The 17,229-nt window shown below is 43.9% G+C and overlaps 1 protein-coding gene across 1 annotated transcript in view; it reads left to right on the top strand.

The window, feature by feature from the left end:
- The window catches only part of CSMD2 (CUB and Sushi multiple domains 2), a 621,951-nt gene that overhangs the window by 557,905 nt on the left and 46,817 nt on the right, over positions 1-17,229 (top strand). The window contains exons 56-60 of the mRNA XM_044913827.1: positions 5,853-6,026; positions 10,165-10,347; positions 14,370-14,546; positions 15,731-15,910; positions 16,345-16,518. Of these exons, the coding sequence (XP_044769762.1) occupies positions 5,853-6,026; positions 10,165-10,347; positions 14,370-14,546; positions 15,731-15,910; positions 16,345-16,518 (888 nt within the window). The remainder of the gene's footprint in view (positions 1-5,852; positions 6,027-10,164; positions 10,348-14,369; positions 14,547-15,730; positions 15,911-16,344; positions 16,519-17,229) is intronic.

Genomic DNA, 17,229 nt, shown 5'->3' with positions numbered 1-17,229 from the left:
AATTCTCAGCTATGGAGTTCTATAAATATTGTCTCCCCTCATTCTCTTCCTTCACTACTTCTGGGACTCCAACATTAGATCTTCTTGTGCAATTCTCTATGTGTCTGAAACTCATTCATATTTCCAATCTCTGATAGATTTCCCTGGGTCTCTCCATGTTAGTTACATTAATATTACTAGGGGTCTTTTAGGTTGAACTAATTTAAAGTAGAACTAAAATTCTGTCTGGATAATCAGCTATCACTAGGCTTGGTGGGCTTTTCACCTCTACCTATAAATCTTCTCATTATTTTGCTACATAGATGAGTTTGTTCTTTTTTAAAAATTTTTATTTTATTATGCTATGTTAGTCACCATACAATACATCATTATTTTTTGATGTAGTGATCCATGATTCATTGTTTTCATATAACACCCAGTGCTCCATGCAGTATGTGCCCTCCTTAATACCCATCACCAGGCTAACCCATCCCCCCACTCCCCTCCCCTCTAAAACCCTCAGTTTGTTTCTCGGAGTCCACAGTCTCTCATGGTTCATCTCTAAAAATTGTTCATAGGTAGCTTGTCTGTCCTACCATTTGCTAATTATCATTTTAGCTATGTCTTAGTTGAGGTTTAACTGTTCACTGAGTTTCTATTTTCAGTTATTTCTTTGGTATTTGAGATGTTTTATTTGGTTGTTGTTCAAATTTGCTTGATTATTTCCATTGTGTTTCCTCTATAAATGTGTTCTTTTTATGTCTTTCACATATTAAATATACTTGTAATGCCTTCCATATCTAATCATTACAATATCATCATCTTTATGACTCTAATTCGGCTATTGTTGTTTCTGCTGATTCTCTTATGGTGACTTATTTCTCATGTGTTTTATTATGTTTCCACTGTAATCTCTTATTGGGCTGAATTTAATCTGTAGGAACCATGAACCAGGCTCTCAGTCTTATAGAAGCCAAAGCCTAGAAACAGGCTAGCCATTATCTCTCAAAACAAATTACTAATGCTCAAGAGTTGCTGATATTTTTTACTCCAGAAAACCAATTGTAACTTCTTTTTCTCGTTAGGATTTACAAGGTGCTAAACTCTGCCTTCACTAATTACTGAGACCACTGCATTCTATCATTATTAGGGACATAGAAACCAAATAGAAACCAAAACCAAGAGGCAGATCTGCTCTTCTTTTTAGAGCAGGTTTCCCCAGGACAGCAATGTTTATTACTCACTCTGAATATGAGCTTCAGCAGGATTTCCAGAAAGATGATATACTAACACAAGAACCCAATTAGACTATTCACTTGTTGATGGGGGGAAAGTAAAGACATTTTTCCCTAGATTTTATGAGAATATTTCAAAAACACAAGACCCTGAGGAACTTTCATTGCCTATATGATCCCAAGTGACTCCCAGTAAAACCATTTTCACTGCTATTTCATGATTATCATGACATTAGTTTAGTGGGCTAACTGAATTTTTACTTCTGGAAGACCAAAGTACCTGTGAACAGGCTTATGGAAAATTGTAGAGCACTTTACATATCCATCTGATCAATTCAGTTAATAAAAATCAGCTGTTCCTTCCAGGTGAAGGCAAACTGTTTTAATTGGCATGGATGTGCAGGGACCAAGGAAAATGCATGACCCAGGTCTATATCATATGCTATTTCCCTGATAAAGTGCTTTAGAAAAGAGTGGAAGCCCTGGAGGCTGGCCAACCATTAGTATAACCCTCATACTTGGGGTTTAGGAACCAGGTCCTTTTCCTTTTGCTGTAGGACTCAGCATAGCCCACACCCAACCATTAATTCTGATATTGTTTTTTGCTTAATTATAATTTTATACTTTTTCCTCAATCCCCTGTTATATATGTATTCTGTGTAAGGCAAGAAAGTCTGATATTATTTGCAGTGCTAAGTATCTATCTTGCCTATTTTTATGTACACATTTAAACTTATTTGCAGTTAAAAAAAATTTTTTTAACTAATTTGCTGTTATAAACTACACAGCTACTGCAGGATCTGGAGATCCCATATGGACGTGGGCATGAACATTAAAAACATTTTTTAAATGTTTTTATATTGACAAATGGAGAAATGCAGTAGCAGTTAATCACCTTCTCTGTGTTCTTCACCTCCCTGATTTGTATGCAAATACACACTGAATATAAGTTGTTCCTCTTTATTATTATCTTATATCCTTTTCTTGTTGTTCCTTACCCACAGCAGCCAAATGGTATTGATACTATTTTATCTTTTGTCACAAATATTTTTATTGTTGACTTATTCCTTCTTTAAAAGAACAAACCACAGAAAAGAAATAAAACATAGAGTATACTCTGGTTGCTAATTTTACAGATACCCAAGTGGCCTAGATCAAGTCAGTGACAAATAAATAATTTCGGGCATTGCGTATACATTTTTTGAGACTATTAGATAATACCATAATTTAACACTATCCTCAAATTAGCCAAAGAAAAATTTTAAAGCCAAATAAGAACATCGGAAAAACAACCAGCCAACTATAATCACAGAAATCAGTAGAAGTAGAGGGGAGAGGGTTAGGGGGATGGGTTAGCCCGGTGATGGGTATTAAGGAAGGCACATATTGAATGGAGCACTGTGTGTTATATGCAAACAATGAATTATGGAACACTACATCAAAAACTAATGATGTAATGAATGATGACTAACATAACATAATAAAATAAAATAAAGTAAAAGAAGTAGCCAACATATATGTGTACCTATGTACATCAATAAACATGAAAATGTTCTTATCAGTGTTATTCATAAAAGCCCAAAACACGAAACAATCCAAAAGTCTTTCAACAGGAAATAATCCAAAAGTCCCTCAACAGGAAATGGATGAAAAAATGTGGTATATTCAACAGTGATAGGACAGTCAACCTTGAAGATGGTCCCAATGACTCCACCTACTGTATTCATGCCTTTATGTAGTATCTTCCTATATTGTACAGGGTTGGTCTGTGTCAAGTGGAGGTGTGTGACTTACAAAGTTAGGTCATAAAAGACATTTTTACCTCCACCTTGCTCTCTTGGATCCATCACCCTGGGGGAAGCCAGTCAGTTATCTGTTGCCGTGTAACAAACATCTCTAAACCTAAAATAGCAACTGTTTGTATTTTCTCACAATGATGTAAGTCTAGAATTCAAGGCTTAGCAAATTCAAGGCTTAGCAGGTGTATTAGTCTGAGTTCTCCAAAGAAACAGTAGCCAATGGGAGATTGTATAGATACAGATATAAGTATAGGTCTAGATACATGTTTTTATATCCGTATTTTATATCTGGATCTAGATCCAAGATGGTCTCACTCACATGTCAGGGAACTTGGTCCCAGCTGTTGCCTGGGGCATCATGATTATTCTCCACATGGCTACTGTCTCCATGTAATTTCTTATCATTCAGTAGTCTAAGACAGACTTCCTTACATGGTGGCAGTCATATTCGAAGAAAATGATGGCAGAAGCTGCTTGGCCTCTTAATCCACAACCCACCCAATGTCACTTCCACCACATTTCAGTGGTCAAAGCAGATCACTAGGCCAGCCCAGATTCAAGGGGAGGCAAAACAGGCTCCATGTCTTGATGCAAGGAATTGTTGACAGTAGTCTCTGCAGATAATATACCATAGGCACTTAGAACATGAGCTGACACACATTAAGACCACAGTGAGAAATGTAGCTAGCCAAGACCTAGTCATACCATCCTTGTGCCTGGCCAAAATTCCATCATCAGGAACAGCATTGACCCAACTCACATGTTATCCCTTTGGTCACCCATCTGGGTCATCACCCATGCTGTGCCTTGTGCCCTTTTTGGGTACAAGCAATGACTCCAAGGATCTCCTACCATACCACAAGGTTTAGTACATCCAAGTCCTTATCATCTCTTCTTGAACTGCTGCAACAGCCCCGTCTTTCTTGCCACACTCTGGAATGTTGTCTACCTGTAGCCGGAATGATCTTATTAAAGTAGAATCAAATCACATCACTCCAGTGGTGTCCCATCATACAATCCTGTTCTATGCCATGATCTGGTTCTGAGCAACCCGTCCGTCCAAGTCCTCCTCCATTCTTTCCTTCCTTCCAGCAACCTTGGCTTTCTTGCTATCCCTCAAACACACCAAGCTAATTGTGCCTCTGGGGCCCTTTCTTCCCTCAGAATGCTCTTCCTGTAAATCTTGAATGACTGGCCTCTTTAGTTCACTCAAATCACTATTCAAATGACACCTCCTCAAAGAGATCTTCCTTAACCACCCTACTCAAAAGTAGCACTCACAGCCCACCCCTGAATACCTTTTTCCTGATGGAGCTTTATTTTTCTTCATAACACCCCCTAGAATTACCTATTTTTTTAATTTATAGTCTCTCTTCTCCACTAGAATATAATTTCTGTAAGAGCATAGAAATTCTTCTCCCAACATATAAAACAGTGCCTAACACATAATAGGTACTCAGTAAATATGTGTTGGGTAAATGAAAGAACCCGGGATCAACTGGGGCAAAAACAATGGGAAGCAAACCCAGTGATGTTGAGCACTGCCCTGCCCTATCCTGTATATCTCAATTCTGGTATTTTCATCTTTCCTTTTTAATTGAGATATAACTGACATACAACATAATATAAGTTTTGGGTATACAACATAATGATTTGATATTTGTATACATTGTGAAATGATCACCACAGTAAATCTAATTAACATCCATCACCATACACAGCTTTAGAATTTTGTTTCTTGTGTTAAGAATTTTAAGATCTAGTCTCTTAACAACTTTCAAATATGCAATACAGTATTAGTAACTATAGTTACTATGCTGTACATTACCTCTTGTGACTTACTAATGTTTGTTCCTTTTGACCCCCTTCACCCATGTGGCCCACCTCCCATCCCCTGCCTCTGGCAACCACCAATCTAGTCTCTGTATCTAAAAGCTCCATTGTTTGGGGGTTTTTTTGAGATTCCACATGTTAGTGAGATCATATGGTATTTGTCTTTCTCTGAATGACTTATTTCACTTTGTATAATGCCCTCGAGGTCTATTCATGTTGCCACAAATGGCAAGATTTCATTCTTTTATGCCTGAATAATATTCCATTGTATATATACACTACATCTTCTTTATCCATTCATTTGCCAATGGACACTTAGGTAGCTTCCATGTTTTGGCTACTGTAAATAATGCTGCGGTGAACATGGGGTGCATATATCTTTTCAAGCTAGGGCTTTCATTTTTGTCAGATAATCTGGTATTCTAATCTTATCACTGGTGTTCAGTTACAATTTGGTGTTTCAGGAGAGAGAACTTGCAGACTGAAGGGGACAAGTTGGGGACAATTGATATGGGCATCTGTAAGATGCAGGTGGAAAAAGACTAGACATGGCCCTTATTTGGGAACCTGTAGCCAATGCGGACTGTCCTAGGATGACAGGTTGTCTCTTCTGTCTTATGTTTGCTATGTGTACCACCTTTCTGCCAGAGACACCTTGGGTATGTCCTACAGCAGTGAGGAAATAGGGAGAGGTGCGCACAAGAGGCAAAGAAGAAAGGAAACAGATATTATTACATACCAGCTACATGCTGAACAGTTTCCCATGTATTATCTCATTTAACTCTTAAAACAACAGGTATTACTCTTCATTTCACAGATACGGAAAATGTACGGCAAGGTGGGTAGGCATTGTCTGCTGATGCCAGGTAGGCGTGCCAACAGGAAACAAACTTCAAAAGATAACCCAGGCTTTCTCTTCTTCTCTGCCTGTCATTACGGAAAGCCTATGTCCTGTGATGACAATCCATCCCTTTGTGGAGTTTCTGATGTTTGCTCTTCCCCACAGTGGTGTCCTGTGGCCATCCGGGCTCCCCACCCCATGCCCTGATGTCCGGGGACAGCTTTACCGTGGGAGCAGTCGTGCGTTACAGTTGCACCGGCAAGAGGACTCTGGTCGGAAATGCCACCCGTATGTGTGGGCTGGATGGACACTGGACTGGCTCCCTACCCCACTGCTCAGGTAAGGAGCCTGGCATGAGGAAGCAGGGTCTGGTGGAACCCTTTGCTGGGGGGAGATGGGACAAGCTCCCAAGGTGTGAGTGTGACAGATGGGCAGGAGGGAAGTCAACCTTTTAGACCCCCATTTCATAGGCAGAGAACACAGAGGTCCCAATCGAACTTCAGCCTTTGGTGGTCTGAGACCACCTTCCTCCTCTTGGTCTCCTTTGGCCAAGCCCATACAATCCAGAGATTGCAAAACTAGGGAGAATGCAAGTTTGTGAGGTCCCCCTGCAGCCAGAGTCCTGTCCAGACACTTGTTTCCATAAGTTTCTGAGAAGAGTCCAAGCCTCCCTGTTTTGGGGCCCAGATCCAAACCCACCCTTGTGTTCCTTCCCTGTTTGGGACTCCAAGGCCCCAGGCTGCTTCCTTTTCTTTCTTATCACTGCCTCCCCAACTTGTCTTATGTCTAGGCTGCCTAGTGGGATACAGGTCTCCCCTATTGCCCTTATACGCCAGTCTCAGATTTTTCCTATTAATATATTTGTTTTACTATTAATCTCTATGAGGATACTGACAGATGCTATCCAAAGAGCAAATTTAAGAAACTGCCAAAGCTCTTGTGTCCATACTATCCAAACCAGAATTCCATCTATAGTGTCTTAACAGAACAAAATATTTGAAATTGAATTGGCCCACCAATGACAGAAATCACTAACCCAAAAATTAGTACCCCTGAACTTGGTCTCCTTTGAGGTGAGCCTGCCTGGCCCCAGAAGGGATCCCATAAGGTGTGTCAACCCCAAGAACGCAACTGCTCATGTAGCTTTATGTTTCTCAGGGGGCCCACCTTGGCATTGATATTAACCCCTATCCCTTCCCATGCCAGGCCCCCTCTAGAGGTAAGAATCCCAACCTCCTCCTATTTTAGATGCTATCTCCTTGATTTGGGACCTCACCCACAAGACATGTATGTAGCTGTTCCTGCAGTCTGAGTTCCCAGATGATCTGTCTCCCAAATTTAGGGCACTGCCAGAATATTGAACCAGATATTGGTTAGGTCTCCCCAGAAAGAAGAAATTCCTCAAGTGCTGGCCACTGTTTCAAAGGGCTTCTGGCTGCCCAGGACAAGCTTAGACACATCACTCTATCACCACCCAGGACTTTGGCCCCTCACCTTTATTAATTTCATTAATCACTCACTTTATGAACTGGGTGGGACTATATATTAGCCATGGAGACTCCTTTAGCCTGAACTAGAGGAAAGCCTATTACCCAGGCCCCTAACTTCATTTTGTTTGGACTTCTGGTGGAAGTGACTTGGGGAGGATGGCATGGAGAAGACAGAGTCCTGTATATGGAGGCCTCCTGGGTTACCCACAGAGCAAGTTCCCGGAGGAAAAGGCATTCCAAAGAGGAAAGTCATGCATTTCCCATCCAAATGCCTGCATAAGCATGCATTTGCCCCAGTCTCTTCTGTGAATTGTCCCTTTACATAGTTTCTCCCTCTAGACACCTCTCTAGGGCATTGGGCCAATGGTGTTCTTAAAGCCTATTTTATCTATCTTGGGGATCTTTGTTCTCCATGGGAAAGGGAATTGCAGAGTACAAGAGAAAGAAGCCATAAAGAAAGCCTTGGGCCTCTCCTGCCTGTTAACATGTATAACCCAACCACACAGCCATTCTCCTGGCCCAAGGCATGGAATCCAAAATCTTTTCTCCTCAATGTAATTTCCCTTCTCTGGAGTTGTGTTAGCAGACGCTGGAAAATGACCTACTTGAAAAATGACCTACCCCAGAAACAATTCTTGGCTGGGATAGAAAACTAAGCTAGAAAACCTACAGCCCTGAGATTTCATAATTTTGTGACTTCCTAAATACCAGTCCTGTGTGTGAAAAAAAGGGACTCTTCCTTGGTCACATCAAAGGTCAAGGGAGACTAGAAACAAGCTGACTCTCTGGGAACATGAAAAAGTGAAAAGCAAGAAAGGAACCTTCAGAGGACATGGACCCCACTCATTATGGGATATGTTGCATTCAGCTGTTTTATACCTGATGATGAATATTCTGAAGAATAGTTTGCAATCACTTCTCCCATGCATCCATCAAGGATGACAAACACTTTGGAGACCAGAATCATGGGCAGAGTTTTGCTGGTGACCTCTGAGGACAGGATTAGAGGGGATTATATTAATGCTAAGGTTGAGGAATGAATGAATCTTAAATGCTTTAGATAAGAAACTGAGAGATGTAAAGAATAAGTGATTAGGAAGTAACACTAGAGGTGCTCTTGTGAGTAGAATATAATTCCTCCCTTCCTGAAACTTACAGATATCATCTTTTGCAACACTATCTCCTGCCAGTCCTGAGAAATATGCATTCAGAAATCCAGGGTCACATTTCCGAGCCTCATTCTGTATGCCCATGCACATAGATGATGCATAACAGGCTATAAGTGCGTGGGCCATCATCAGAACATGCAGAGATTTCTAGCATCTGAGACATGCTTCAGGTTGGTCATTGTCCACCTCTGCAATGTCATCATTTGCTGATATACCTCAGTAGAGGACCAACAGTTACCGTGTGCCCCTGTGGTACAATATTGTGTCTCAGACTCCTTTATATCACCAAAAAAGAGCCCCAAACACTACAGTGAGGACCATTCTGTCAGAATAAGGTCCCAGGACTGGAGACCTCCACCCTCAGGCCTGTTGTTCAGTAGTGCACCTCCAGCTAAGGTCACCTAGCCAGTGTGGGAGTTTGTGTATTCACCATCAGAACTGCCTTCAGGGGGACCCAGTGCAGCCTGTTGCATTAGCTACACCCTGGAAAACTCCAAGAGAGAAGAAAATCTAGCCAAGTGTGATGGGCCCTCTTTTTCCAAATGTTTGAGTTGAAGGTTGAATGAATCCCCCTTCCTTGGTAGAGAGCAACATGGGATCATATAGTAAGTATTCTCACAGTCTGAGACTAAATGAGAAAAGGAAATAATTCCATGATCGAGAAGAAGAGACATAAATGGTAAATGGTGGGGTATACATGACTTAAACATTTATTTACTCCAACAAACTAATCGTGCTTACTCAGACATTAGCATTTGATGCCCACACATGTGGGTTCCTGAGGAGATACATGCCACATCAGATGGCACCCTGTCTTCTCATGAAGTTGCCATTTATTCCTTCATTTTCCTCTTCCTTCTTCATGCTTCCCATGGCCTAGTCTGATCTAATGATGTCTCCCATACAACTCTGTATTATGAGGGGTGCTGGTTTCCACAAGTCTCGACCTTGTGGCTTTGTCTCCTGTTCTCTACCCTCCTCCACCCCTTGGGTCCTTAGCACTCTCTTGGGTGGGTCTGTACAATACCAGGACCCAGATGAATGCAGCAATGTAGCAGGAGGCAAGGGGCGAAGAAAGAATGGAATGAGAGAGTCCAAAACATTTCACCTAGAATTCACCTGTGTTACATACTTGGTGAATAGGGAATCCTCAATGAAAGGCCCAAGATCCAGATTCAAGCCGAGCTGTTGAGAAGACAAAACTACACTAAGGAGTTTAGACTTTAACCCATAGGCTGTGGGAAGCCAGTGGAGACATTTCAGTAGGAAAGAAGATCAGATGGTTGGTGGTTGTTCATTGTCAAGGTTTGGGGATAAAGTGGAAGTTGGGTTACAGGGAGAATTTAGGAGGTAGGGACATTAGGAGACTCTCACAATAGTTGGGGCAAGAGAATGCTGGGCATGTGAGCTAAGATGCTGGAACCAGGGACAGAGAGGGCGCAGAATCCGCAGATATTGTAGAGAAGAGGTAAAAGGAAGGAGGAGGAGATGTGGCCAGCTTGGACCACTGACATTCCACACTGGCACTGGCCAGAAAGAAAAGGCCTGATCTCTACCACAGAGCCTTCCTCTGCTTTCTTCCCTTGCTGTGCAATCCCTGGGAACTCACCCATGACCGCAGACCTTTGTATTCTCTGACCTCTGAGTAGTAAGGCAGGTAGTAAGGTCCAACTAACTGGGGTAAGACACACAGTTTTCACCCCCCTTATTCCTGGGACCCAAAGCCTCCCCTTAGCACCGACCCAGTATCTCTCTCAGGTCCCCACTGCCAAGTCTTCCATGCTAAAACAACAGGGTTTGTTTGGTTCTGGTCCATAGGAACCAGCATGGGAATCTGTGGTGACCCAGGGATCCCAGCACACGGCATCCGTTTGGGGGATAGCTTTGCCCCAGGCAGCCTGATGCGTTTCAGCTGTGAGGCTGGCCACACACTCCGGGGATCATCTGAGCGGACCTGTCAAGCCAACGGCTCATGGAGTGGCATGCAACCTGAGTGTGGAGGTAATGTATGTGACCATTCTGCTTTTCCCCTTTGCCCACCGCGGCTGCTCGTCCCCCATTTGCCTGCTCCCAAGCACCTGCCCTCACCCTCGCAGACAAAATCCACGGCCCCATTGGAACCCTTGGCCTGGAGGATGGTGGTCAATAGATAGTCCTCAGTCATGCTCATCAGGAATCCAAAGATGAACATATTCCCCACCCTCACCTAAGAGGGGAAGAAACCAGAAGGAACTAAGTTTAGCCCCGTTTATTCATCTATTTCCCATACAGCTCCCACAACTATGTGCCAAATACTATAATAGGTGCTGGGGACACAACAGTGCCGAGACGAACACACCTCACCCTCTTGGAGTTTAGTTTAAGGGAAGAGACTGTTAAACAATTATCCAAGGTGCCAAAAGAAATACAAATCTCATTTTTAAAAGACCCTTTAAGGGTAATAGAAGTCCCTACTGAGGTTTTCTGAGGTAGCTCCAGTGGGGGAATTTAGATTTCTCCACACACTCCTGAATTTCTGAAAATAACTTTATTTTAAAACCTCTCTCAGGACACCTGGGTGGCTCAGTCGGTTAAGCATCTGCCTTCGGCTCAGGTCATGATCCCAGGGTTCTGGGATCAAGTCCTGCATTGGGTTCCCTGCTCAGCGGGGAGCCTGCTTCTCCTTCTCCCTCTGCCTGCCACTCTGCCTACTTGTGAACTCTCTGTCAAATAAATAAATAAAATCTTAAAAAATAAAAAAAATAAAAAATAAAACCTCTCCCCAGAGTCCAACTTTTTGGAGCTGCTCCCGGGATCTCTCTGCCGCTCTCTAAAATACAGCCTGCGTAGCACTTTCCTAATTAGGAATCAGTGTAACCGCTGAGAGTAAGGGTGTGTGAGAAGGTGCTGGAAGAGGAGGGAGACCATATGAAAGAGTTACCTAGCAAGGGAGGCGTGGGAGTTGAATAGGGAAAGGTATAATTGCCAGCAGCACGAGGGCTCACTTAAGGAAAAAGGCCATTAATTTAAAGTGAGAGTGGTCAGCATCGGCCTGTGTTTTTGTTCGGGCCACATTTTGCCCCATAGGTGTAGACTTAGGGTAGGTGAAGCATTGGGTATACAGTTGAGGTTTTATCAGGCAGCTAAGACGTTGGCAGCAAGTGGCAAGTGAGGAGAGGGTTTATGCAAGGCAACGATTATGATGGATCTTGGCATCTATGCTGGGTAAGGAGGGAGCAGGTTTATGAGTGGAGTAAGGGCCAGTGAAAAAGTGGTAGGATACATGGATTATAGGTCCCACTGGAACCAAAAATATCACCAGAGAATGAATCCCAGGGGGTATGAGCTGAAGAGATAAGAGGCAGTGGTCAGAGAATGGCCCTTGAAATTGCGGTTGTGGAGTAAGTCCTACGAGTGCGGGGATGCCCTCTCCCACTTGTCTGCCTAAAGTCCTGCCTTTCTGAGGGTGCTTTTGCAAAGTTAGTTTCCACGGGATTTTTTTTTTTTCAAGTAGGCTCCACACCCAGCAGGAGCCTGAACTCAGGACCCTGAGATCTAGACTTGAGTTGACATCAAAAGTCAGACACTTAACCAACTGAGTCACCCAGGCGCCCCTATTTCCATAGGATTTTGTAGGCATAGTAAGAGGTCTGTGGTAGTGGGAGAGTATATTGGCAGGGGGAGAATTTAGTGCATTCTCAAATATCCACTGTGACCCAGGTCCCCTTTCATACCACTCAGATCCCAGCATGGAGTCAGTCAACATGTCAGGAGTGTTCAGGGAACAGAAAGCGGGTGGCTAAGAATTTAGACCTGGAAGTGAATGTTTGTTAGATGAGTGTGTGTATGATATGGACACAATTCTTCATGACTTTCACTGACAAGTTCCCACTTACCTTTCAAAGTACAACTCAGATTCTTATCTTCGGCCCCAATAAGCTCCTCCCTTCTTAGAGTGTTTTTTTCTTCAAGTATAACACTTATTGCATCATATTTTAATTCAGCTGTTTATAAGTAGGTCCTTAAGATGGACTGGCCTCCTGAAGGGCAGGGGACATGACTTCCTAACTATGTTCCCAGCACCTAGGCAGCACAAATACTTGTTGAATCCATGGGTGCTAAGACCTGTCTGTTGTGCTCATTATGTAGGAATTATTTGTAGATTTGACTTTGGGACCACATAAATGCTGTCTATACTTAGCAAAGTAAATTAAATCAAAGATTAGAAAAAACAATCTCTAAATATCAAAATCAAAATGAAAACAAATGAACATAACTACTCCTCAAATTGGTGATTTAACAATCTAGAGAATTATTTCAACTGACTTGAAAAAAGTGGAATTTGACTATGGCATATGTGCCCTAAGGACAAAGAGAATGACAATGAAATCTTAAATTGTTTTTCAGCAATCGTATTATTAGTAATAATATTGATATTACCATCCTGAAACTTTTTGAAAACAAATTAAAATCATTTATCATTAAGAACCAAGATTTTTCAGCATTAAAGAGATATAAAAGTAAAGAAGTTAAGGAAAGACTCTTAATCCTAAATTTGGATTGGTAATATCAGCATAAACTCATAATGAATTTTCAACCTAAAAAGTTATTTTCCCAGCTCTACCCATTCTAAAAGTCTAGTATCAATGACCAGCTCAGTAGCAACGAGTACCCTTAATTTTCAGATTATGGTTTTTAAATCCATTCTCCATTAAAAGAAACCAGAGCTCTTTAGAGAAATGGCTGATTCCAGGACTGGGGCAGGATATACAAGATGAACATGGAACACAGTGTCACTCCAGCAAGAAATCTACCATAGACGAGTGGGATCGTGTCAAAGGAACACAAGCCAACATGGAGAGGCTCCCCCTAGCCAAAGATGGGATAACTTAAGCATCAATAAGAATAATGGTGGCTATACCTTGGCTAATTGAATTTAAATAAATTTAAAAAAGAATAATAGTGGCAATTGGTGGCAACATAATAAATTTAAACCCACGAGTCCAAATGACTATCCATCATCTTTGGAGCTTACTAGGAAACCAAATCATTATTCTGACATCAGATAAGAAAGAAAATCAAACATTATCCAGCCTTCCTTTATGAATTGTATTTCAGGGAAAGCAAATATTTGATGATGGGCAAGTTCTTATTAAAGAACTCTAGCAAAAAAAATAAAATAAAATAAAATCTTTAAAAAAAAATTCATCATCTGAAATTCAAATAGAAAAAAAAGAACTCTAGCTAATTCAGAAAGAATTATAGAATTAGATATCACCATTTTCTGTCCCTTAATGAAATAACAAATCTAGTCAACAACCGTCAAGTGCTGCTTAAACCATTAAGTGAACAACCAATGGGAACTCTGTAATGCCGGATGAGATGGGCTAACCCGAACCCATTCAATCAGCCTCAACATCACGAACAAGGAAACATTCTGTACCTCCTGATGTGGCGCAGTAGGAGAGACAAGACCACCTATGAAGTGCCCTTGCCGAGAAGCAGAACCTGACTTACAGGAACTATAGGAGACAGAGCAACATGGGGAACAGCACCTCACCAGTGCACTTAGCAACATCTGGAACGCCCTGGAGTCTGTAACAGATAAATTCTAGGAGAGGGAACAGGAATCTCTGAATTCAAAGAGGCTTAGAGGCATAAGATTGTCCAAAGTCATATTTGGATCATGATTCAAACAAATCAACAGTTTAAAAAAAAAAAAAGGTGGGGGGTTGGACAACTGAGGTAGACTAAGCCCTGGTTGGATATTTGGTGATATTAAGGAATTGTCTAAAATTTTAGGTGGGATAATAAAAGTACTTAGTCTTTACGTCTCAGAAATTTAAAAAAAAAATTCATTCAGACCTCTCCTTCCCTTCTGGGGGCCAGACCCTCAGACACGAAAGCAGCCTGAGTGGCCTTTCAGTCCGCAGGGTCCTGACGTAGCCCGCGGGTTGCCCTCCGGGCCGCTCTCTGCCACCCCCCCCCCCCCGCTGACGCCCCGCCCTTGTTCTGGTGACTAATGCGCTCCTCTGGCTTCCCAGTGATCTCTTGTGGGAACCCCGGGACTCCCAGCAACGCCCGAGTCATGTTCAGTGACGGCCTGGGCTTCTCCAGCTCCGTCGTCTATGAGTGCCGGGAGGGCTACTACGCCGTGGGCCTGCTCAGCCGACACTGCTCCGTCAATGGCACCTGGACAGGCAGCGACCCGGAGTGCACAGGTGAGAGCCCCGGGCTTCTGGGCTCTGGGCTCCGGGACGAGTGAGGGCCAAGGCGATGGGGCTCCCCCCCGCCGAAGAAGGCTGTCCGTGGGAGACTGGGAAGGCTGGCTGCAAGGGGGGGGCTCACCCCCGAATGAGAGTGCCTATTATTGAGCATGTGCTGTTTGACCACCACTGAGCTAAGTGTTTGATTTGATTTGCATTATGTCATTTGATTCCCACCACAGCCCACTTGACATATGAGATGACTGAGGCTCAGGGAGGTTGAGAACATATGTATTTGCTATTCCTCGGGCTCTCGCCAGCTCCTTGGGCTTTCTTGTTCTCTTGCGGCAAACGCCCCGTGCTCAGCCTGATCCTAAAGCTACCACCATCCACCATCTTCGTGGGTTCCTCTCGGCCTTGGACCCATTCCCCCGCCCCCAGCCTGGCTCTCAAGCCTTGTATAGCCCCACTGCTCCCCTTCCCTGCTCCTCTCTGGGGCAGCCCCAGACCTTTTTCCTTGGGAAGTAAGTCACTGTGGGTCCCAGATGGAGGGAAGTGACAAGATAAAGGTATCTGAGAACACAGTCCCTTTCCAAGCCCTAGCCTGTGATTTCAGGGCTCTGTCTAAATCCCATGTCAAGTTCACTTTTCCGAGGCCAGAGCTCACCAAACCCCACCCTCACTCCATACCATAACAAAGACACGACCATTGCAAGGTTACAAGACCCTGCTTCTAAGCCGCTAGCCCTACAGGGGCCTCCTAGGCAGAACAGGAGGTAGTCACATGTGCCCCTCAGCAGACAGATTGTCTTATGAGGTCCAGTAACACAGGCTCTTCGGTCAGAAAACTTCCCTCTCTGAGCCCCAGCCTCATTTAGGAACTAAGCCCTCTGGGTACTTCCTCTGAGAGGAGTGGGCTTTGAATAAGGATGGTCTTCATAGTCCAAGTTGCAGGGGTGCATAAAGATGGTGGGGGCGAGGACAGTGGGAATGTGGGAGGGCCATTGCAGAGAGACTTGGCCAGAGGGACTTTAGAAAGTGCAGTGCCCAACCGGGAGCTTGTGAAGAGTCAGGGCATCCCTGATCTGACTCTCTTCCCTCCTGGACATGTGCAGGGAGTACCAGGGATAGCATTGGAGTGCTGGGGAGGAAAGGGGTCTGTACCGAGAGTGAACCATGCTTTATCTCCCTTCTCCTAGTCATAAACTGTGGCAACCCTGGGATTCCAGCCAATGGCCTCCGGCTGGGCAATGACTTCAGGTACAACAAAACAGTGACGTTTCAGTGCGTCCCTGGCTACATGATGGAGTCACATAGGGTGTCTGTGCTGAGCTGCACCAAGGACCGGACATGGAATGGTACCAAGCCAGTCTGCAAAGGTGTGTCTGAGGGCTGCACATGTGGACACAGGGCCAAAGAAGATACAAAAGTGAGACATGGGCCTCGAACATGTAGCAAGGAGGGAGGTGACGAGGCAGAGCCCTAATAATATCTTGTCATGGGGGGTGTGAGGTGAGGACTGATCCCTGAACATCTGCAAGGAGGGAGTTAGAGACACCAAGGTAAGGCCTGGGCTTTGAGCATCAAGGGAAGGACTGTGCAGACAGAGGAGTGGGTTGTCACACTTGAGGGCATTGTAAAATGCAAAAGGACCCCAGCTCCCAAACTAAGAGGGAGCATTTCTGATTCTCCCCGCTTAGCCCAGACTCCCAGCAGGCGCAGGGTAGCCAGTGACATCGGTGCTGGGGAGTGGGGCCTAATGCCCTAGGATGGCACCAGAACTCAGCGTGCTTTGCTCTTCCCCTTCCCCCAGCTATCATATGCAAGCCACCTCAGCTCATCCCCAATGGGAAAGTGGTGGGATCCGACTTCATGTGGGGCTCAAGCGTGTCGTATGCCTGCCTGGAGGGGTACCAGCTGTCCCTGCCTGCAGTGCTCACCTGTGAAGGGAATGGATCCTGGACTGGAGAGTTGCCTCAGTGTTTCCGTAAGTTTGCTTACAAACAGGCCTTTGTGCATCCTATCTGCCGGCTCCTTCCCCTTCCCTCCTCAGAGTTCTGCTACTGGAAGGCCTAGAATAGGTAATAACCTTCCCCCAAAATCGGGGAGAGGCTTTGCCAAAGACACTCTTAAAGGGAGTTTAAAGGAAAATAATGAGAATATCCCAACTGAGCCCCGGCTGTGGACACCATGTGGAGTTACAGTGGAAGGAAGTTAAGCCAGAGATAAGGGAGGTGTTTCTTTTTTTTTTTTTTTAATTGTTATGTTAATCCCCATACATTACATCATTAGTTTTAGATGTAGTGTTCCATGATTCATTGTTTGTGCATAACACCCAGTGCTCCATGTAGAACGTGCCCTCTTTAATACCCATCACCAGGCTAACCCATTCTCCCACCCCCTCCCCTCTAGAACCCTCAGTTTGTTTTTCAGAGTCCGTCGTCTCTCATGGTTCGTCTACGCCTCCGATTCCCCCCCTTCCTTCTTCCCCTCCTGCTACCTTCTTCTTCTTCTTCTTCTTTTTTTTTTTCTTAACATACATTGCATTATTTGTTTCAGAGGTACAGATCTGAGATTCAACAGTCTTGCACAATTCACAGTGCTTACCAGAGCACATACCCTCCCCAGTGTCTATCACCCAGTCACCCCATCCCTCCCACCCCACCCCCCACTCCAGCAATCCTCAGTTTGTTTCCTG

The sequence above is a fragment of the Neomonachus schauinslandi genome, chromosome 4 (genome assembly GCF_002201575.2).
Source record: "Neomonachus schauinslandi chromosome 4, ASM220157v2, whole genome shotgun sequence".
NCBI lineage: Eukaryota > Metazoa > Chordata > Mammalia > Carnivora > Phocidae > Neomonachus > Neomonachus schauinslandi.
This window is presented reverse-complemented; position numbering and strand designations above follow the sequence as displayed.